Below are 25,213 nucleotides of genomic sequence, written 5' to 3'. Positions count from 1 at the left end.
AAGGACAAAAAAAATCAATAAAAAACCAATATAAAATATGAAATATATCAATAATTACTTTAAGTGTAAATGAATAGAAAATATTTAAAATTAAGACCAAACGCTGTGGTGGTCAGTGCTACCTGTCAACTTGACAGAATCTAGAATCACCTGGGAAATAGGCCTCTGGCCATTCCTGTTGGGATCAAGTTCACTGAAGATCCTAAACTGTGCAAACAGGAAGGAAACTGAGCAGCCACACCCACTTCCCCCCCCCCCTCTCTCTGGATGTTAAGTGACCACCTGCTTCAAGCTCCTCTACTCCCTGGACTTCCTGCCAAAGTGTACCTTCAACTCCAAGCTACAGTAAACCTTCCTGAAGTTGCTTTTGCCAAAGTAATTTATTACAGCAATGGGAAAAGTGAAAAGGGGTTAGAAAGCAAGCTACTACATGGTACAAATGATACACTTCAAATAGAAAGCAGGAAAGAAAATGGAAGTTTGCCACGCAGATGCGCTAACCAAAGAGCTAACAGCAGCATCCAACAACACAGGCTTATGATGTGTCAATAAACGACAGCATAACTGCCAAGGTGCCAATGGTTTCCGAGCTTAAGTATTCCCATGAAGTGCTCATAACTGATCTTAGAAAGTGACTTCAGGGAGATTTTTACTATCACTTTCAACGTAAAAAGCAAGAAAACAATTTTCAATGTTTTCATACCTTTAGTCATTCCCAAGTTAGGTATGTGAAACCAGAATTAACCAGTTTTAAACTGAAGAGGAGCATGAAAACAGAGCCAGTCATTGCTGAATCACAACACAAAGGAGAATGTTAGTTCAATTTGGGGTCTACCACCAATTCTACCAGAAAGAGATGATTTGTATGACTGACTATAACATTCTAAGGTGGCATAGCAAAGTGGTTAAGACCACAAGCACAGAATAAAAAAGACTGGGAATCAGCTCACTACTCTGCTGTTGTTGGTTGTTTTTTTTTAACTCTTCTATCCAGCTCTCAAATCATTCATGGAAGCTTATTCTTCTTTCCTCCCAGATCTCTCCTTCTATATATTTTCTCTGCCTCCCAGCCCTGCCTATCCCTTTTCTACCTTGCTATTGGCCATTAAGTTCTTTATTAGACCATTAGGTGTTTTAGACAGACAAAAATAGCACAGCTTCACAGAATTAAACAAATGCAACATCAACAAAAGTAACACACCTTAAAATAATTTCACACAATACCTTGGATATAACTAAATAATCTTGCTAAATCAATCCCTCTAACCCCAACTCTTAATTACTATACCTTAAATTTCTTTACCCACAAAATGGAGATGATAATATTCAACTTACTATCCAAGTATAATAAAGGATAGAGAGCTATGTAATAAGAGATATTTACTGTCATATACTCAGGCAAGTATTTTATTTTTATTGCTTAACTACTTTTAATTCTATACCTAAAAACAGTGATTAAACCATACATTATGAAGACTAAATCATAAAGTGCTTAAAATTAGTGCCTGGCCCCATACAGTGAAAGTGTTGTCACACAAGTTTGCTCTTCTAAAGAAACTGTAATCCACTTAATACCAATCTACCTATGCTGCCTGTTTCCTTCCTTTTCTCCTCCCTCCAGATATGTCTTGCTGTTCACTTTCAGTATTAAAATAGTTCAAAGCCTTAGAGCTGAAAGAACCCTAAAATTTTAATGATCTAACCAACACATTCTTAATATATTCTACAGATGGCTTCATGCCCCCTGCCATGAAAATAAAAGCAAGTTTTGTGTGGTACATAAACACATACATGCCTATTTCTAGGAGAGGATCCAGGAATTCCAACCATGCACTAAGAATTCTCTGGCTCCCAGGAAGCACCAGGTCCCTTATACAATAAATCTGGTTCATAGATAAGGAAAAGCATGCTCACACAGAGGGCTGAATAATTAATAATAATAAATTAATGACAAGGTAGGAACTAACACCAAGCCTCTCTTAACTCATCATTAAGCATTTTCTCTCTGCTTCAAACTTCCCACATAAATTGGCAGCACTCCACTCCAAAGTAAGCTTTATTCCACGTATTTTATCAAGAAATCTGTGCTATAAGCCCAAGTCCCACACACAGTTTCAAACCAGACAAAATCCCAGTAATGAACTGAACTGGGAAGGGCACACAAAGTTCCATCCTTAGCAAAGCTATTTGCAACTGATATTCTGCCAGGAAGAGGGAAACCAGTTTTTTCCAATGGAGTGTCACTTATCACTTATATCAACCACACTCCAGGGGAAGGCCCCATGCCCAGGAATAGTTGGCCAACACAAAATATACTCCAGGGTTTTTTGCACATTTTTCTTCGTTATTTTTTGTCTTATTGGGTTTATTTTTATTTGATTTTTCTTTTAAGTGGGAGAGAGCATGAAGTCAGTGGGTAGATCTGGGAGGAGTAAAAACGGATCAAAATGTGTTGAAATTTTAGAAAAGTTATAAATATAATACAAAAATCAGTTCTGAATACTCTAGTGAGGTCCAGACAAAGTGTAAGGGAAGGTTACTGTGATCCATGTGAGCCCAATTCTTCCTGTTCCTTGGAGGATAAAGACAAAATCTTTGGAAGATTCTATCTACACTTTTTTCAAAGATCAACAGAATGTATTTGCTGGGATAAATGGCCATGGTTTCTGAGCACATAATGTATTTTTGTCTTCCCACTAATTCCTTTATATACTCCCTAATCCTGTATGTGTTGTTTCATCTTCCTCACCTCTGCCTTAATACATCTTTAAGATGTTAAATGTTATATAGGGCATGGTATTTATAAATGAAATTCTCCCTTATTTCCATAGTATACAGAAAAAAGTAAACCGAATGTTAATAGTAACAATTAACACAAATAACTAAACTGTTAATATAATATTACTCTATAAAACACTCAAATATGGTTAGGAATGTAGCTCAGTTGGTAGAGTACCTGCCTACCATGCAGTTAAACCTTAGGTTTCCTCCTCACTATCACAGGCATGATGGTACACTCTTGCAATTCCAGAACCCAGGAGGTGGAAACAAGAGGATCAGACATTCACGGTCATCTTCTGTCACACAGTGTGTTTCAGGTCAACCTGGATTACATGAGATTCTGCATCAAAAGAATTTCTAATTGTTTCCCACTCAGTTTTTTAGATAATCCAAGCTGAAAGTGAAACTTCCTCCAACCCAAACTATCTTAAAAGCTACACACAAGGACACAATGAATGTGAAGCTGGAATGAAGTGTCCTTGATCATAACAGAAGGCTTAGGTCTCAGCACCCATAACAACAAACTCCAGTTACAGGAGACCTCATGCCCTCTTCTGATCTCCAAGGGCAGTAGGCACAAATACATACATGCAGGCAACTGAAACACACACACACACACACACACACACACACACACATAAATCTAAAACAAACCAAACCAAAAACCCAACAAAATAAAAGGCTAAAATTTAACTAAAGTGGTAACAAACTCTTAACGCCTTCACCTGCCAAGACAGAAGGATCTATGTGAAAGAGAGTGGAAAGATTTTTAAGAGCCAAAGGTAGTGGATGACTTTCAAGGAGACTTTTTCAGATACAACAAAGATGCATATCAAATGGGGCAGTTTACACAAGACCTGAATGAGCTTAAACGGGGAAGGTGGGGGGAAGAACACGGACCAGCTCAGGAGAAGATATAGGCATGAAGTCCCATCCTGAACTGGTACTTGATGGCTGCTAGGAGAGAAAAACTCAAGTCATCTTTAATGGTATATATGGATACATACACCAACAACCAGTGTATTGACAACTACTCACACCCAGGAGTACTTGGCCAACACAGACTGGACTTAATACACAGAACATGAAGTTGGGTAGGTAAAGAGGTGGGGGAAGATATGGGAGGAGTTGAGGAAGGGGATAAATACAGACAAAATATGAAATTCTCAGAGAATTAATGAAATATTAATAATACATATTAATATTTCAAAAATTACTTCATTTCAACATATACATATTTTTCTTAGTTTTAAAATGTCATTTCTGATATATATCTGAATTAAAACCAGAACAGTACATATATTTAAAAAGTGTGAAATAGGAAAATGAAAGACAAAGATTTAAAAAAATTGGCTATGGAATGAAGATTTTTTTTTTCCTGAATTTAATATAAGATTTTAAAAAGGCAGTCAATTCAAAAAGATCAGGTACTATACTGCTTGTCTGTGTCTAGCTTGCACAAGGAGCTGCATTAGGTTTTATGACATACAATGGTTGTACAGGCATTCACTGTCCACGTCCTCAGTTCAGTGTAAGTAGAAATCATACAATACAGTTTGGATAATACCACTTTTTCTGAAGGTTTGTTTTGGTGGCTCCAAATATTAAATGTAAAATTTAAATGGAAATAAACAATTTCTAAGTTTGAAATAATACAGCATTTTGAGGACATGAAACCTCACCGTCTCACTCTAGATTGACCTACCAGATTGAATCAATGCCCTGTCTAGAATTTCCAAACTGCATTAGCCAGCACCCTAGTCCCAACCTTCACTCATGAACTCAGTTTTCAGATCCACAAGTAAGTCTTTTATTCAAATAATTCTTATACTAAATCACAGCTCCAAATTTCAGTAAGGGATGGGATAATGACTGCTATGAATGTTGCTAAAGAACAGTTCTGAGTACAAAGAGCATACTTTTAACCAGTAGAGCAAAACCCATCAGAGACCACTAATAAGAACTGGTCATTTTCCTTAAGACAGGGTCTCAGGTAGCCTAGGCTGGCATCTAACTCACTCTGTGGCTGAAGATGATCTTCAAATCCTGATCCTCTTGACTAAGCCTTCCAAGTACAGGAATCATAGGTAGGTCACCACTATTCCACCCCAGCTTTGACAAGAAATTTCAAAATGTTAAGTCAGAACAAGGTCAGACTTTGTCAAAACAGAGAATATGAGAACTGTCTGAGAATTTAAGTGATACGGTTTTTTTGTACCAAGGAGAAAACAACAAAAACAAAAACAAAACAACAAAAGAACACCTGTGGGAGAAATACAGAAAACAAAATATAGTGCCTAGTGGATGCTTTAGGACTAGTACATACACACACATATACTTCTAAGATTAGTGCACTAATTTCAAGAAAGAAATACAAGAGGATCAGTCTTGGCCAATAGATAGGAACATAAGAAGACGTAGGTAGGGAGAAGAAACTAAAGAAGTGCCAGGTTTCTATGTGAGCAACTAGAATTAGTTCATCTGGAGATGCCAAGTCTGAGTGCCTTGCAGACAGACAATGAAGGGTACCAGACAAGGAGGGGAGCCATCAACTAAACAGACAGCGTAACCCGAACCTCTGAGAATAGTTGTTAGCATTTAGGCATCTGCCCTTAGGGTCCTGACAGGATATATCCTCAGCTGCAGCCACAAAGAGCACCCTCTGTGCGCATTTGCTGTTTCCTCATACAAGGAGGGCCTTGCCCACTTCTCTTTCTTCCTTTGCTCTAGTCCCCAGGGACCGGTCTCTGCCCCCTTCTCTCTCTTCTCCTCAATAAACCTCCCATGTGGGCCCTGTTGTATGATGTGACTCCTTCCTGCCGTTTTAAAAATACAACCAAAGTGAGATATATATATATATATATATATATATATATATATATATATATATATATATATATATATATATTTGGGAATCATGTGCTGAAGAACAAAGAGTTATAAGAGTGAGTAGTGCAATATGAGAAGAAAAATCAAAAGTCCCAAATCCCTTGATTTACAGAAAAGGGGGATGTGAAAGAGCAGTAGCTGAGGAAAAGGCAGAAGGTAGGAGGCATAAACTGCTCTGTCACAGTAACCAGGGCCCAATATATTGAAAGACAAGTGCAGCCAGCTGTGCCAAATGCTGCTAAAAAGTAACAAAGACAAGGACTAGCATGCTTTATTCATAGATGGAGAGCTCCTCCCTCCATGGTGATCCCGGTATAAAGACAAAACAGAACAAGAACTGAGGGAGATGCTTAACTGGGCTGTGTTTAGAGAGTGGATATAAAAAAGAGAGCAAGTTTTCACATTTGCGAATGAGACATTTACCTGAGAGGTAAGTAAGAACCCTGGGAGATGGCGGCCCATCAGAAAAATCTATTTGAACAAAAACAAAAACATTAGCACTCCCAAAACTAAGGGTACAGAGTTCTAATGTTTTTGGTTTTGTTTTTAATTGATCTTATCATCATAGGGTGTGTTTAAGTCAATCATGCTCAGGATAAAATTCAACTAGGTTTTCCTTGTCACTAATACCAAAAAAAACAAAAACAAAAAACAAAAAAAAAAACAAAAACAAAAACCCTGGCCTATGACAAAGTAAATGCCTTCCTGAATTAACACAGGTGGGAAGAAAAGAAAAGAAGTCCACAGGTCCTCCTACCTGATACTTTCCCTTTTCTGAGAGGGAGATGGTAGTCTTTTACTAGGAGAAGAAGCCTGAGGGCAGAGCTAAGAGCGAACAGCATTAGCCAGGAGAGCACTCTCACCAGAAAAGGAGTCTACAACTCCTTAAGCCAATGAAGAGGGCTATCAGGTCTGTGACAGTGGACAAACCCTGACACAGACCCATCTAGTATCAGGTTTCCTCCAGCAGAGCATAGGAAAGGGTAGCAAAAGTCACTGATCCAGCCAGCATTGTGCTACTATATGGGCTAACAAAAATAGAGACTAGAAATATTAATACTAGCTAGCTAATTTTTACTGAGCTTATTACTATGGCCTGCCTTGCTTTTCATAAATGGTTCATATAAGCCCTATCACTACCCAATTGGTGTTTTGGTTTTTGTTTTTTCATTTTAATGAGTAATACATGACAGGAAGTAATAAACTGACATGGTCATGTAAGAAGCAATCCTATACAAACCTTGAGATTTCATTAATTTGTAAACAGAAATTAAACAATTTTTAAAAATGAGAACACATAATTAAAAATGACAGACAACAAATAATAAAATTCCAATTCCAAGTGGCTTTACAACTGTTAGCAACTGTACTGAATTTAAAGGCTCCCTCGTTAAAGCTGTAATGGGAACAAGAGTGGCAAGCTTCCTTCACATGTCACTTGGTTTTCATGTGCTATCCTAAAATTGTTAACACAAGGTGGACCCTAACCTGACAAAGAAAACAATGTTCAGAAAGCAGTTAATTTGGTAGACCTCTTATTTCATCCCAGAAAAATAAGACTGTCTCTCTCTTACCCTTTTGCCACTAAGCCCTCACAAAATCAGGGGGAAAGGCTTGCTTCAATTCACTCAGCAGAACAACAACAACAACAAAAACCAACTCTGGTTGCTTGTTCTCACTGGAAATACTTTCCGAACGCAGCTTTCCTCTATTAGGTGAAGGAAACTAGGGCAAGCTTTTGTTGCTGTACTTCAACTAAGGAAATGAGAACTGAAGAGAGTGAAGGGTTGCTAAAATCACTATGCCCAGTTCTCCAACATAAACACTGATATCAAGGGCTGGAGAGAGAGCTCAGTGGTTAAGAGCACTGGCTGCTCTTCAGAGGCCCTAGGTTCAATTCCCAGCACCAACACCGTGGTTTACAACTGTAACTCCTATTCCACAGGATTCAATGCTCTTCTTTTCTGGCTCCCATAGGCAGTGCATGTACATGGTATACAGACATACATGCAGGCAAAACACTCATGCATATAAGCAAAGAAACAAAAAAACATGGATAACAAGTCATTAGACTTACTAATTTTGCAGTGACACAATAAACTAAATTGAAATAATTTAGTTTCATTCTATAAGTTCACAGGTATTTTTTAATTAAGAGTAAAATCAGAGGCTAGGTACATGCCTTTAATCTGAGCACTCGGGACACAGAGTTTGAGGCCAGCCTAGTCTAAAGAGTGAGTTTGAGGACAGCCAGGGCTACATACAAGAGAAACCCTGTCTCGAAAAATAAAACAAAATGCCAAACCAAACCAAACCAAAAACCAAAGGGGGTTAAAAGGAGCAAGAGAGAAAAACCCAAGGTTTCTCAAGCCATCTCACTAAACATTATCTTTTTCTTGAATGATAAAAAATGAAAACAACTCCAAGTGAAATAGATTATGTATCCAATGAAACTTATATACTAAAATAAGACCAACTGCAGTAATACACTGCCAGGAATTTACGGAGGAGATGAACAGCAGCTATGAAGAATATAACTATAAAAAACTGTTTATATTAATAAGACAATTTTGTCACTGTAAATATTTATGCTGTAATTTAGCTACCTTTACCTCAGGAAGAGGTATTAAATAAGGCTTTTTTAATACTTTTTATTTTGAAGCACAAGCACTTGGTTTTTTTTTTCTTATTATGTATGCTCCCACCTGTGAATGCAGGGACATATGCATGTACCTCTTGCTCCTTATTCTTTTGATTCTCAATCAAACCCAGAATTTGCTAATACAGTCTAGCTAGCCAGATTTCTCTGGGGACCCTGAACTCCACCTTTCAAGGCTGGACATACAGATGAGCCACTGCACCCACTCAGTACTGGTATGAGTTCTAGGGATCCAACCCCAGCCCCCTTGCTTGCTTGGCAAGTATTTTACCACTGAACTGTCTCATCTCTCAAACCAAAAAACACTTTTTTTTGAGACAGGGTTTCTCTGTGTAGCTTTATGGCTTTCCTAGAACTCACTTGGTAGCCCAGGCTGGCCTCGAACTCACAAAGATCCGCCTGCTTCTTCCTCCCGAGTGCTGGGATTACCCAATAAAACACTTTTTAAAGTCATGCCTTTAATAATAATTTCTAATATTAATTGAATGTGAATGATTAAAATTTCATTTACATAGGCTGACTTTTTACTTAAGAAACTAAACCTGGGCCTAGAGAGATGGCCCAGTGGTAAAGAGCACACTCACTGTTCTTGCAGGTGACCCAGTCCAGTTCATATTACCCACATGGTGATTCACAACTACCTGTAACTCTAGTTCCTGGGGATACAATGTCCTCCTCTGACCTCTAAAGGCACTGCAGCAAGTGGTACAATACAAGCATGAAGGCAACAACACTCATACATAAAATAACATTGAAAAAAAAAAACCAAAAGAAACAAAAACAAAAAACATCTTCTACAAAGATTTAGCCTGTATCCAACTAAAATTGACAGAAAGTCACTGCTTTGAAATGTTTGAATTTTTTTAAAGGAAAGACAGGAAAACTGTACTTACCATATACATTAGTATGTCTCTAATCATCACCATGGCTGTTTGATGATCATTCCAAGCTTGATTTAATGTTTGAAGAAAGTTGTTATTCAATGAATTTAGTACATCTTCTCGCACCTATTAATAGAACAATTCATTAGTTTATGCACACAAACACTCATACATATACATTCATGTATCAATTGTTCTATAAAGATTTAGATTTAAATTAAAGAAGTTAATCTGTAACCTGCACACAGCAGACTACCAAATGTGCTTATAAAATCCAGATTTCTCTCTTGAACTCTAGAATCAAAAGCAACCTCCTAGGTAAAATAAAATCCTAAATGCTTATAGTGAACAAGGCTTTATTCTTGGCCCCAGGCTTCCAGGCCCAATATCTTCATACACTTTCCCCGGGTATGAAGCTGAAGACCCCTGGTATGGAGTCAAGCTGCCTGAGGGCCTGCCAATGCTAGGTCTCCTAGGAGCTCTGTGATTTGGAAAAGTTACTTCACCTACAGAACTTGATTTCTTTACATATAAAATAGTATCCTTTGCAGGATTGGGATGAGGAATATACAGAGAACAGTGCCTGTAAATTTCTAACTAAACACAATAAATGTAAACCTCCAGCAGCAACCATAATGGCCATTATCCTGCTCACTCAACTCAGTCTCACTTCACTTTCTTCTACTCGAATCTCACCCCCAGTCTTCCCTGGCCTCCCTCTCCCACCTACACTATTTCAAAATCTCTCTCTCTCTCTCTCCATGTTCATTCTATTCAAAGCTCTCTACTTCTTTACCTTCTGCTTCATTTTTCTTCCTACTACTCACTGCTCTCTGACTATATTACACAGTAGTTATTTATTTATTGCTTCTTCCACTAAAATCTAAACCCCTGTACGGTGGCAGAATATCTCTTTAGCTGTTCCTCCTTCACAAGCAGTACAATGCCTGGGATACAGAAGATCCATCCTATCAACTGTGAGTCACTTTCAACAAGTTAAATGTTTTCATCAAGATTCCTTGTGTCATCGCTTTTGGCTAAGATCAAGTGAAGATTGCTTGTGTCTGGTATGCCTTCTTTCTCCAATCTCAGTAAAAGACCACTCAACCTGACAAAGTCTTTCCAAACATACAAGCTTGCTATCACTTTCTCTACTTTCCTGCTGTGCTATCAGCCCAATGGTTATTTATTTGCCTAGAAAACAGACTTTCTCCACTTCTAACTTTAGAGTGAAGAAGTAATGTGGTTGTGTGCCAAGGTCATACAATTCTTTGAAATTACAATTGGACCTTCATATACATGTGTCCCACACCCACATATTCAAGCAACAATCAATCAAAAATATTTGGGAGTAAAAGCCCATTTCCTACTGAAAATACACACATCTTTTGTTCTTGTAATCATCCCCAAACACAACAGAAAAGCCTTTTCAATGCATTTGCACTGTACTTGCTATATATATGTGACTCAGAGATGGTTCAAGTATAGAGGAGTATGTACGTGCATATTCCACACACAAGAACCAACTGAACACTTATGAAGTTTGGTTTCTATGGGGATCTGAAACCAATCCTAGAGGACAAAAAATGAGTACTATGCTGCACACCTCTACAAATATTCATACTCAAAAGTCTCCCACAGTCCAACTCAAGCCATGTGCATTTTTGAAGCACACTAATTAATGAATCAGGATATACATATCTATAAATCTGAGTTATAAATGCATGCAAATAAAATGTTATTCTATGGAAAATCAATTATAAGCAAAGATTAAAAAACTAAAATGCCTTCCAACACACAACAGACTAAGTTAAAACCAAGAGAATTGTCTCTGATTTACTTTTTAAACTTTTGAAATAACATTTATTTATTTAGAGTGTATGTGTGTACATAGATGCGTGTATGTGTATGGATGGGAGTGTGGGTGACACCCTGTCCATGTAAAGGTCACAGATAACCTGTGGGAATTGGTTCTCTCAATCAAGTAGGTCCTATGTATTGAACTTAGACTGACTTGACAGAAAATACTACTCCATTTTTTCTTATATGCTGGATAAAGGTAAGTTATTATATTTCAATAATGGGATCATAACCTACCCAATGTGTAATATGAAAAATAACAGACTATATCATAAACCCAGAATATGACATATTTTAACTTTTAAGACTGAGCACCTTAATTTCTTAAGGTGCTCCTTATAGCCCCTGGAGTTGCTCCATAAATACACTGACTCTGTGTGTGTGTGTTAGTTGATAAGAGTTATGTTAATCAAGTACTTTCATATAAAATAGACATAATTGTAAAATTATTTATTAATGAGTAATTAAATAATTTCAATTTATATATTTAAATATTAAGTGTAGGGTTTGTCAGTTGCAAATATCAAAGGTACGTAAACCGTGCCTGCGCCCCCCCCCAAAAAAAAGCATCTTGAAAAGATGCCCATTTACAAATGCTTTCATCAAGCTCCATATACTTCACTGGATCACTGTGAGTAGTAATTAAATGAGAACATGACAATGCAGGGCAGGTGCGGTAGTAAACAACTGGAACACAAGCATTGGGAGGAGATGGAGGCAGAGGATCCTAAGTTCCAAAGATAGCAAGACTCTCAAAAATAAAGACAATCTACACATGAAACTCATGTATCCCAAATACCAAAACTTCTAGCCAATTATTATTAAGAACTGAACTTTCATAACTATTATAAAATTGAGTTAAATGTAAACTGTATTAAATCGCTCCAGTCTGGGAAAACATTCAAATCAGGAAATTATTTCTAAATGTACATGACACATTTGTTGAATAAATGAAAAACTGGCCAATGAAATGTTAGTATTACAAAGTATGTTGTCTAAAATGTACTGATGATTATACACTTTAATATACCAACAAATATTTCACCTAGTGTAATGTTTATAATTTATATCAGTGTGGTAGTTTGATTGAGATGTCCTTGGGCATTGAATACTTGGTCCCTAGTTGGTGGCTGTAAGATTAGGAGGCGTGTCCTTGCTGGAGGGAGTATGTTGCTGGGGCTGCTTGTGGGGATTCAAAAGCCATGTGTTGTTTCTAATGAGCTCTTCCATGTCAGACATCTGTTGGTACACCACCCCATCATTATCGACCCTAAACCTCTGAAACTGTAAGCCACAAGTAAACCCTTTCTTCTATGTGTTGTTTTGGTCATGCTGTTTTACTACAATAACAGAAAACCATGACAACCAGCCTCTAGGTAAAATTAAAAAGACATCACCCAGCACACATTGCAAATGATGCTATTTACATCATTTTTCAAAGAACTATGCTATCAGTTAAATAGTGAGCTTCTATCAGGTAGAAAAATCTGACTAAAAGTTGTTTTATTTGTTAATTACTTGTTTATATATATGAATAGTTGTCTCCATGTATGTATGTGCCTTATGTATATGCAGTTCCCACAGGGGGCCAAAATAGTATGTTCGAATCCCTAGAAACATTGTGAGCCTCCTACTGTGGGTGAAGGGAAACAAACCTAAAAGCCCTCTGCAAGAGCAGCCAAGTGCTCTTAACTCCTGCCTGACCTTTCCCCCACAAGTCCCATGATTATTCTAAAAAACTGGGCATACACACAAAACCTAACAAAAAATAAAGTCTCTTAGACATAGCTGTTATACTATTCTTAATTATTCAAGACTATACTATGAGAAACTTTTAACAATTTCCTACAGAAATTTTTCTACCCTTAAGAAGTAAAAGTGAAAATATCAATCCAAACACAACAAAAAATAAAAACAAGATGAAAATTCAACCTTTATAAAAATTAACACATTTTTAAGAGAGAGTAAGTAGGCACACAGAAATAACCTACCTACTTTTAAAATTAACACAAAAAACGGAAAGTAGCAGAGCAATGTGTATCTGTGCAGTAACACTGTTAATCATTACTTTTTTTTTTCACCAGCAGGGCCAATGACCAGAACCTGCTGCAGAGGCAGTCCTACACTAAAGGGACTGCACACACCAAGTACTGAACGAAAACTTACATTAAGTTCATCCAGGTGAGCTGGCATTTGAACAGCAACACAAGAAGCATGGAAGAAGTGATCACATCAGAAGTTAAGAGTAAGAGGGAACCAACTGTGATGAGAAGGATAGAAGCAGCAGAGCACTAATAGCTGTGTAGGACTTAGGCTTGCAAAGGAATGAGAAAGTCTCACAGAACAGTGAATCAGTCTGCAGAAAAGTAAAACCACTTAAAAACTTTTGAAAAATAGATAACAGTCAAGAGAACAAGAAAGACCACCACCGCTGGCTACAAGAACCTATTTACAAAGACCTATCTGATAAAAGACTACTATCCAAAGCATACAAGAAAATTTTCAAATTTAATGAAAAACTAAGTAACCTTATTTTTAAAAGGGGCAACAAAAGGTACCTAACTAATGATAAACTGACAGCAAATAACTATGAAAAATGTTCAACACAATACTATTAGGATAGCTAAAACAAAACATAGACAAAACCAAACATTGATAAATATGTGGAACAGGGATCTTCTTATTCACTGCTGACAGGAATGCAAACTTATTTAGAGAGAGACAGAAGGAGAGGGGCAGGGAGAGGGAAAGAGCGCTCTTTCTCTGCACCACAGACCGGCACATGCAAACAGTGATGTACTACTAAGCACAAAAAGGAAATACGGAACCAGGCCGTGAAGAAGAGGATACTTAAATGCATCACCCAAGCAAACAGTCAATGTGAGCAGGCTACATGCTGTGTGATTCCAATTACATGATACTCTGGGAAAGGCAAAACTAAGAAATCAGTGAAATATTGGGTTGTTGGTTAAGGGAAAGGATGAATAGGCAGAACACAAGGATTTTTAGGGCAGTCAAAGTATTCAGCAGACTATAATGGTTACATACATGCCCAAAATTATACCTTTAATGCAACAGAATCAACACACACTAAAGGCTTATATAAGTTATGGGCTTTGGGTGGTGATGAGGCATCAACCAGTGTGGGTTAACAAACAAATGTACCATTCTGTAAGGGATGTTGGTTGAAGGGGAGATAGTGAGAGTCAATGGGAAATCGCTGTACCTTCCATTCCATTTTGCTAGAAATCTAAAATTTCTCTGGAAAACAAAGGATATTTAAACAAATTTTAGGACCACCCTTAATCCAAAGGCAGAAAATCCATATAAAAGTAAAATACTGCCTAGGCAGTTCTCCTATAAGGCCCAGGTACAGGAGACCACTGGCTTAAAGAGCCATGTCAGCCTTTCTGGCTTTTAACCCACTTCAACATCATCGTACTTACACTGCTGTAACACGATGTACACAATTCTGATTCCTGATATTTAAGACAATGGTTAATATTTTACATTATCCCTCACTTTAAATAACAATAGTCATGGTTGTATTTGCAAAGCATCAAAGAAAGGTTTTATTATAATGAAAATACATCACTTGAGAATTAAAAGTAACTGTCACCCTGGTTTGTAAAGGCATGGCTTAAAAAAGGAAAAAAAAAAAGATTTACACTGAACTCCATCAGAAAATTTAAGTTTTGTTCTATAGATGCTGTTAAAATGAGAAAAGGCTATAGAGAAGCAGAAAACCAAAGAAAACAAAATACAAACAAAAAAATTCACACATCTCAGTACAGAATTCAATTTTAAAAATGGGTATCTTAAACAGACACTTTACAAAAAAAGCAAAAGGCAGATTTTCAAGAATATAGATTAAAACCAGGATGAGAAATTACTAACGATGCTAGAATTGCTCAAGTAAGCTGACAGGATCAAGTGCTGGCAAAGATTTGTAGCAAATGGAAGCAAATTAGTACAGGCATATAGGAAGTCAAGCATTTTATAAAGTAATACATACATATCTAACATATGTCCCAGCAATCTCACTTCTAAATATTTATCCCAGAGAAATTAAAATTTATCAACACAAAGTTTGTACGCATACATTTATAAGCTTTAATCACAATCTCAAAAAGCTGTATATAAGAATCATCTTTCATTAAGCACACAGGTAAATCGATGATCAAATGGTGATACTCTTGAGACAAAAGAGTGTGGGTTGGTCATCAACAAAAGGGACCAACTAATGCTGCTTCTAACCTGACTCAGTAGAAATAAATCAACTGACTCCAGTTACAGGGCATTCTTGAAAATAAAAAACTACAGTGAAAGAGAACTGATCAGTAGTTGCTAGAGATGAGAGGATAAGGAGGGCATAACTACGAAGGGGTATCACAGAGTTTTGGGGAGTAAAGGAACCGTTCCACATTTAAGGTAGTGGTGGTTGCATCAATATGTATGTATATATGCTAAGAATCAAAAAAATGTGCGTGGAAATAAAGGCCCATTTTTATATATTCATTAAAAAACTGACAATATAATTCTCAAGTTGGACCTGTTTAACATAAACTAAAATTCCACAAGTGTTAAAAGAACTTAAATGCCAGCCGGGCGGTGGTGGCGCACGCCTTTAATCCCAGCACTCGGGAGGCAGAGGCAGGCGGATCTCTGTGAGTTCGAGGCCAGCCTGGTCTCCAAAGCGAGTTCCAGGAAAGGCGCAAAGCTACACAGAGAAACCCTGTCTCGAAAAACCAAAAAAAAAAAAAAAAAAAAAAAGAACTTAAATGCCAAAAATTACTGGAGCTGTTAAATAACTTCAACCAATACTGCAACAAACCAAGTTTGAATACTATTTATTTCTGTGAATCCAGCTTTTTCCTACATCTTAAAAAAATTTCAACTTTAGCTAAGATTGAAGGAGAATTAGTGAGTCAAAGGAAATCTCTATTTTTCAATAATAAAATCTGTTTATGCACTAACTATGTTCCGGCTGTAACTGGAATACTCTCAAGTCAATAAACTACTGGCAAAGAGCAGGACAGGGACCTGACAAGACAGCCAACAACACAAGAACCAGTCTTTGTTCTGGAATTTCCACATCCAAGAGTTCCTGCAGATGGACAAGAAGGCTGAGGCTGGGCCACAACTCTTGAGTAGGACATAATCTGCCAGAATATTCCACCCTCCAATACACAAACTTTAATCATCAATTAAACTCTCACTTTTAAAATTTTAATGCTTAAGGCAAAAATTCCAAAGAGCCAATTCATTTTGTTCAAATGTTTAGGTAAAGTAGAAATCATTACCTAAAACAATATAATTCTAAAGTTTATCAAAAGTATAACAAAGTCATATAATTATTAAGAAACTGGACGTGAAAACTAAGGACTTCAAGATTCAAAATTCATGTCAGTATTTATGCTAAATATAGACAAATCTCTTTCAATATTTCTATCCACCCACCCATCCATCTATCCATCATCAGACTATATATAGCTTCAATCCCCAGTAGTCCAAATACTCTAAATTTGTGTTAACCCATTAGAGAATTGTGATTTCTAAGTACATTACCATGAAAGAAAAGGAAGCTATATATAATATATAAGACAACACACCTATAATATGTAAGATATACATATGTGTAAGATATATATATATTATATGTAAGATATTTATATGCTTGGCATGCTTGGCATTAAATTACATTGAAAATATAAGTATGTAATTAAAATGGGTTATGAATTATATGGAATACATGCTAATTATAGCAAAAATATTAATACAACAGAGCCCTAACTCCAGGCGTACAATCCTTCTAGAAATTTGTGGTATATAAATCTTCACCAAGAAACCCAAATAACCAAAACCATCATTTTCAGACAAATCTAAGTAGGGTCTCTGACCAAATCACTTAACCGGTCTACAACCCCTTTCTCACATCAAGTGTGACTGTGACTGACTGATCATACCTGTGACTTCATAGCATGCCTGACTGAGATGCCTTACTAACCAGATTTCCCTTTACTAGATATAATTCCTAGAATTTTGAAATAATAGACAGTAGATGCCTTTCTGCTTCTGAACTCTAGGACATGATTATTTCATCTGATGACATCAGTGTTCTGCTGAAATCAGTGTAATAAATATGACAGCTAACATACAGCTGTATACCATATTCTTGCATTATGAACCATGTCAGCACTTCAGTTTACAGGTGTAATCAGTAGCCCTCCTATATACAAATGATAAAAGGGCTGAGAAAAAAATCAGAGAAACATCACCCTTTATAATAGCCACAAATAATATAAAATACCTTGGAATAACACTAAGAAACATGTGAAGGACCTGTATGATAAGTCTCTGAACAAAGAAATTGAAGAAGATATCAGAAAATGGAAAGATCTCCCATGCTCATGGATAGGTGGGATTAATATAGTAAAAATTGATATCTTACTACAAGCAATCTACAGATTCAATGCAACCCATCAAAATCCCCACACAATTCTTCAGACTTGGAAAGAAGAATACTCAACTTCATATGGAGAAACAAAAAAAAAAAAAAAAAAAAAAACACGGGATAGCTCAAAGAATTCTGTACAACAAAACAACCTCTGGAGGCATCACCATTCCTGACCTCAAGCTCTACTATAGAGCTATAGTAATAAAAATAGCTTGGTACTGGCATAAAAACCAACATGTGCACCAATGGAATCAAACTGAAGACTCTTACATTAATCCACACACATATGAACACCTGATTTTTTACAAAGAAGCCAAAGCTATACAATGGAAAAAAGCAAGTATCTTCAACAAACATTGCTGTCATAACTGAATGTCAACATGTAAAAGATTGCAAATAGATCCCTATCTGTCACCATGCACAAAACTCAAGTCCAAGTGGATCAAAGAAAGACCTCAACATAAATCCAGTTACACTTAACCTGATAGAAGAGAAAGTAGGACGTAGCCTTGAACACATTGGCACAGGAGACCACTTCCTAAATATAACACCAGTAGCACAGACACTGAGAGTAACAATAAATGGGACCTGTTGAAACTGAGAAGCATTTGTAGGGCAAAAGACACAGTCAATAAGACAAAAAGATCTTCACCAATCAATCCCACATCTGACAGAGGACTGATGTCCAAAGGTATAAAGAACTCAAACTAGACATCAAAATACTGAGCAATCCAATTAAAATGGGCTACAGAGCTAAACAGAGAAGTATCAAAAGAAGAATCTCAAATGGCTGAAAGACATTTAAGGAAGTGCTCTCAACATCCTTAGTTGTCAGAGAAATGGAAATTAAAACAACTCTGAGATCCCACCTTACACCTGTCAGAATGGCTAAGATTAAAAAAAAAAAAAAAACACTGAAGACAGCTTATGTTGGAGAGGATGTCGAGCAAGGGGAACACTCCTCCACTGTTGGTGGGAGTACAAACTTATACAGCCACTTTGGAAATCAGTACTGCAATTTCTCAGAATCAATCGACCTTGAGGCCCAGCTATACCACTCTTGGGCATATACCCAAGGAATGCTCAATATACCACAAGGACACATGCTTAACTATGTTCATAACAGCATTATTTGTAGTAGCCAAAACCTAGAAACAACCTAGATGCCCCTCAACTGAAGAATGGATTAAGAAAGTGTGCTAATATACACAGTGAAGTACTACTCAGCAGAGAAAGATAATGACATCATGAAGTTTTCAGGCAAGTAGACGGAACTAGAAAATATCCTCCTAAGTGAGGTATCCAGACTCAGAAGGACAAACATGGTATGTACTCAATCATAAGTGGATATTAGATGTAAAGCAAAGGACAATCAGACTGCAACTCACAGATCCAGGGAGGCTACCTAGCATGGGGAGACCCTAGGATGACTGTGGCTTATAGTAAGTTTTGGTTTTGACCAATCACTGGGCAAGCTTTAGTGAAACACTTCACTATTAAGATAAGAATTTGTACCTTATCAAGCTGATGAAAGAATATGCTGGCTGTAGTTTTAGGAGGGGAGGTATGGTGATATTTTATTTGTACTGAAATGTGATTTTAATTTTATGTTAATAAATAAAGTTGCCCTGGGGTCAGAGCTATTAGAGCCATAGCAAGAGCGTGGTGGTTAGAAGAGCTAGGTAGATTTCTGTGTTCAGGGATACAGCCAGTATTGGAGACATACGCCTTTAAGACCTGGAGGGCAGTACTTACAGGCAGTGACGAGGCAGTCATGTGGTTGGGTTTACAACCAATGAGAAGGCAGAACAGAAAGACTATTTAAAGACAGACAAACAGGAAGAAGCTCTCTCTTGGGGAAGTTAGGAGCACTGCAGGAGGTAAGATTTTATCTCTGAGCTCTGACCTCTCGGCTTTCTCTTTTACATTGGCTCTGTGTTTCTTACTTTAATAAGACGATTGGTTACATCTACAGAGAGGCTAAAATCTTTTCATTTTATGGATTAGCCCATAGAAAAATGTCTGCCATAAATCAAACAGTGAAGGGGAAGATGATTAGGAATCTCACACAACTTACATAAAAAAAAAAGCTCTCTGAACAGATGAAGATATGTTTCTTCTGTATCCCAGAATCAAATCGATATTTATATGTGTAATTCAGCTATTATTTGGCTTAAAGGGGCTTATTGGGAAATGTTTTCATTTTTACTATTTTTTACAGAAAGTATTCTCCATTTTCAAATAACCCTGAACTTTTGAATTATAACCTGTTTTTATATTCAAGCTATCTATGTATTATTTCTCCTGCAGTTGTACATAAAATGTTTTTACATTCAAAAAAGGACGAATACTATAGAATTGTATTACATGAAATATACAGAATATACAAATTCAGAGACAGAAAGATTAGACATTATCTCAAGATGGGGAAGAAAGAAATATAGAGCAATGGTTTCATAAATACAGTTTCTGTTTTGTGTGGTGGAAAAGCCCCAAAGACAGACAGTAGTATCAGATCATAGTATCATGAAAAAAAAATCAATACAATTAATATAATTAATATCATAAATATAGTTACTGAATGAATACTGCTAATGTAATCAATGAATACCACAAATGTAATTAACATGAGTGTAATCAATGAGTATCATGAGTGTAATTAATATCTTGAATGTAATTCATGCCACTAAATTGTAAACTTAAAAATGGTTACAATTGCAAATATTAGGTTCATTTAAAAAAAATGAAATGGAATGTAATCACCATACATTATATGTGTGTATGAAATTGAAGACAGCAATGTTCTAAAACAAAGTGGTGAGGATGTCATGGGCCTATGAGGATGCTGGACTAAAGTCTATTAGATTGTGCAAACAGGCAAATTGTATACTATGTGAATTATTTGTCAATAAAGATTTTACAAAAAAGTTTAAAAAGATTATAGGTATTGCTATCCTTCCCTCTAAAGAATAGAAATGCTAACATGACTAATTTTCCTATTTTGTGGATTTAATGCACAACAATGCCAAAGATCCAATCAATTGCATCTTCAACATGAACTTGGTGAATTGATGTTGCTTTTGCTCTACTCTTGCTTCAGATTTCTGTATCTCAAACCAAACATCAAGGCTAAGAGAATAAAAATGTACATTACATAGCTATTTATGCTTTTCAAAACTCTATGAATGAGCTTCCTGAACATCTGTCATAAAACTCAATGATTACTAGGTAGGTTACCATATTATTCTAATTACTTTTCATTAATTTAAGAATAAAGGTAGGAATTAGAGATATATCAATAATTAAAAAAAAACTATATTCTCTACAAAATCTTTTTCTTCCCAATGCCAGATTTTTCTAGAAGTAATTTTACTAACACAGTAACACATCTTTTATGACTTCACAAAGACCACACAAACTTTGAATATTCTGAATATTCCAATCACTAGTTGTCTAAAAGCTTCCCAAAAAAAACCACTAAGTCATAATATCAGATATCAAGTACTGTTCAAAAGAATATACCACAATCTTTCCTTTTACTGACAGACTTATGCTGGCTTCTATTAGGCAAAGCAAGATGCTACAACACTGTAGTGGGATACAAAATGCATTCAATCACTTTATATAATCTCTACAGTAGTAGAAGGAGTCTAATAATTAGGATCAATTTGAGATCAAAGTAGAGATACAGAAATGTTTTGCGTAGTATATTTTCATAGTTTCACACATTAGGCAATCTGTTGCATGTTAGGGCAATGAAACTTGCTTGGTATTTCTTTAGAAGCATTTTGGGAGGGCGGGGATTACATGTATTGTGTGTATGAGATAGAGAATTCTTGTCAAAGCCAGTTCTCCTTCCACCCTATGGGTCTCAGGGGTTGAATTCAGGTTGTCAGGCTTGGCAGATGAACACCTTTACCGGAAAAGCCCATCTCGTCTGGCCTAAAAGCTTTCTTTTTCACTTTCTTCACTTTTCGTGTAGATAGTTGTTTTGCCTGCATGTATATTTGTGCATTACATATGTGCAGTATATGCATAAGCCAGAAGAGGGTGTCAGATACCCTGGGACTGGTGTTATAATTGTGAGTCACCATAATGGGTGCTGGGAATCAAAAGTAGGTCCCCTAGAAGACCACCTAGTGTTTACTGAATCAATCTCTCTAGTCCCCTAAAAAGCAATCTTATTTTCAAATATTCTTTCAACTCTGGGGACACAACTCAATGGTAGAGCATTTGCCTAGCATGTATGAGAGAAACATCTTCAATGCCCAGTTTGGCAAATACTCTTTTAAACTTGTGTTAACCCACATTAAAGAATTATAATTTCTAAGTACATTACAGTATCATGAAAGAAAGGGGGGGGGGACTAAAAGAGATATACAAGGCCTGTAAGATGGTTCCGTGGATAGGCAACTGATGCAAAGCTGATGAGTTCAATCTAAGAGACCCACACAATGAAAGGAATAGAACTGACTCCCAGAAGTTGTTCTGACTTCCACATGCATACCTTCATACACATGTACCCCATACATATATCTACACACACATGAAAATGTATAAACAATTTATTTTCAAAAGGATGCAGACTTTAAAAAAAATCTCCCACGGAGGGATTCCACTAAGATCTAACATTTTAAAAGCAATCATTTCCAATGGCTAAGATGTCAAGAGAGGTGTTAAAAGCTATCACATCGCCAGGTGGTGGTGGTGGTGGTGGTGATGGTGGTGGTGGTGGTGGTGGTGGTGGTGGTGGTGGTGGTGGTGGTGGCGGCGGCGGCAGCGGCGGCGGCGGCGGCGGCGGCGGCGGCGGCGCACGCCTTTTATCCCAGCACTGGGAAGGCAGAGGCAGGCAGATCTCTGTGAGTTCCAGGCCAGCCTGGGCTACAGAGTGAGTTCCTGGACAGGCTCCAAAGCTACACAGAGAAACCCTGTCGGGGGTGGGGGTGGGGGGTGGGGGGTGGGGTGGAGGTGGGGGTTGTTGGGGGGGAGCTATCACATCACAAGTATTTAACTAAAGTATGAACACTGTGATTGTCAGGTAACAATCTGTCTCCTAGAAGATACATTCAAACAAAACCAAAAACTGAAAAGCTAAGAGACACAATACCTCCAATACCTCCAAGTCATATGACGCACTTACTTATGTGGTTACTTAGTAATAATCTGAGTGGATAGAGGTGTAAGCCTCATCATGTAAGGAACTGGTGGCTATAAAACACACGGTTGTTTCCACTTTGCCAATTCCTTTCAACAGAGTCACAGAAATGAACAAAGGGGCTTAACTTATCTACTATTATTCATTCATTGAAAACGTTAAACAACATCATTTTAAACCTGGCTCTTCTGACAGCTCTTTTCTGAATCCTTCAAAGCAGTAGCTATTCAACTTCTTAAGTGTCTCATAGCCTACGGTTATTCTATACTGAAGTCTCTAATAATCCTTTCTGTACCCTAGCTCCAAACACCACTTTGGGGTTACCTTTTTGTGTTCGGGTTACTGTCACCATGCAATTTTCTCTGATCCTATTATCACTTTAAGTAACTCCAATATCAAACAAAATAGGTTCTCAGTTTCTCCCCAAAATCTTGAAGTTAAAGAAAAGTGTAAGCTGGCACAAGAATTGAAGGTAAATGTCAAAGAAGCACTCACACGAGCTGACACTAAGCATTTTATAATGTTAGCTCCGTCTGAAGTCAAGCTCTCACAGTACTCTTCGGAGTCAACCCACAGTGTCATTGCTACAGAGGTCGGTCTCTGCAGACCTTCTCTACTCCAGCCACCTACACAAATGTCTACCTGACTTCTTTCCCATGGAGCAGTTCCCTACTGCAAGTGTTGTTTTCTCTTTGTTCTCATGGTAAATCTTTAATAATCTTTTAAGGGTTGCCCAAAATTGACCTCCTTTTTGTATCTTGCCTTCCCAAGGGAAAGTATTTTCTCCTTCAATTCTGATTACCCCATTAGAGCTTCTTATTGGAAGCCACCCTTTCTCATTTTAGGGTGGCTAAGAAGAGACGAGAAAAACTGTGGGTATCTGAACTAAAATGAATGAAAATGAACCTACAGATCGGCTAATGGAAATCTTTCCTCCACTGTTCCTACTAATAGTCTCTTAAGAGTTGCTATCACTATATTTCAATCATAAATGCAACTAAAATCTCTCTACATTGATTTATATTTGCCTAAAAATGAGAGAACTCAAAAAGTTTTAATATGAAAGTTGTCTTCTCAACTGACCTACAAAACAGTTCAAAGCTTAAAGGTTACCAACTTCATTTCCACTAGTACCCTTACATAAAAATACCCTAAATCATCTATAGACAACATTTAATACAGTAGTTCTTCTCTCCTCTCCTAAAAGAAGTGAGAAAAATCAAAAACTGGTTTATACAGATACAATTTTCTACTACAGGGTATGGTGATATTTTATTTGTACTGAAATGTGATTTTAATTTTATGTTAATAAATAAAGTTGCCCTGGGGTCAGAGCTATTAGAGCCATAGCAAGAGCGTGGTGGGTAGAAGAGCTAGGTAGATTTCTGTGTGTTCAGGGATACAGCCAGTATTGGAGACATACGCCTTTAAGACCTGGAGGGCGGTACTTACAGGCAGTGATGAGGCAGTCATGTGGTTGGGTTTACAACCAATGAGAAGGCAGAACAGAAAGACTATTTAAACACAGACAAACAGGAAGTAGCTCTCTCTCGGGGAAGTTAGGAGCACTGCAGGAGGTAAGATTTTATCTCTGACCAAGATTTTATCTCTGACTTCTCGGCTTTCTCTTTTACATTGGCTCTGTGTTTCTTATTTTAATAAGACGATTGGTTACATCTACAACAGGGTAACAAATTAAAAAAAAGAAAATGGAAACAAGCTATTTGTTCCACAATTAAGACTGCATTTACAAAGTAATTAAAAAAGAAAGTCACCTAAAATGTTAAACTGTGCCCTCTTCCAGGTTCCAATTTCCCTATCTATAAGGTAAAGCATCAAGAAAGTCAGATTTATAACACACCGATAGATCCAAGTATGTGAATCTAGAGCTTCTAATACACACAAAGGCAGTAAGGTCTGCTTGACAGACTATAACTGCCTGAACCAGGGCCTGGAACATACAAGGTCCTCAATGAGCACTTCTCTGAATGATGAAAAATGAGCAAGATGAATCTCCTCTTATTCTCCTTCCCATTCAATCAAAGTAAAAACACCACTGGAGTAAATGCTCTATATAGCAGTAAAAAGTTAACACCTTTTTCTTCAGCTATAACCAAATCCAAAGCTTTCACAGGTTCATTCATAAAATACATCATTCAATTATATTATTCAAGAATATTTAATACTAGAGGGTATTAATAAAAGTATTACTGCCAATAATAAATAAACCAAACCCAAGAAATACATTGAGTATTAAAAACAGATAATAATAAAGTCACACCAAAACTAGTTTCTTCTTGGACTTACTGGAAAACATTTTATTCTAAACACATCTGTGGTTCAAATATGAGTAGTAAGCATCACAAGTCTTAACCTAAATGTTCCAAACGTGGTAGCTCATGTCTACTGTCCTAACACAGGAGGCTTAGAATACCAGTCTGAGGCCAACCTGGATTATACAGGGTGCTCTACTGTCAAAGCAAAGGAACAGCCCAGCATGATGATGCATGCCTTTAATTCCAGCACTTAGG

At 37.0% G+C, this 25,213-nt stretch overlaps 1 protein-coding gene across 3 annotated transcripts in view; it reads right to left on the bottom strand.

Moving 5' to 3' along the window:
* Window positions 1-25,213, bottom strand: part of Cul3 (cullin 3) — an 87,953-nt gene that overhangs the window by 33,637 nt on the left and 29,103 nt on the right. For 2 of the 3 annotated variants that reach the window (XM_028884105.2, XM_028884106.2), the window contains one exon: window positions 9,223-9,336. In XM_028884105.2, the coding sequence (XP_028739938.1) occupies window positions 9,223-9,336 (114 nt within the window). Of the gene's footprint in view, window positions 1-9,222; window positions 9,337-13,236; window positions 13,567-25,213 lie in introns of those variants that run through there. The other variant, XM_028884107.2, reaches the window with a different exon arrangement.

This window comes from Peromyscus leucopus, chromosome 13, assembly GCF_004664715.2.
Source record: "Peromyscus leucopus breed LL Stock chromosome 13, UCI_PerLeu_2.1, whole genome shotgun sequence".
NCBI classification, from domain to species: Eukaryota; Metazoa; Chordata; class Mammalia; order Rodentia; family Cricetidae; genus Peromyscus; species Peromyscus leucopus.
Note: the sequence above shows the minus strand (reverse complement) of the source record. Positions and strands in the feature narration are given on the sequence as shown.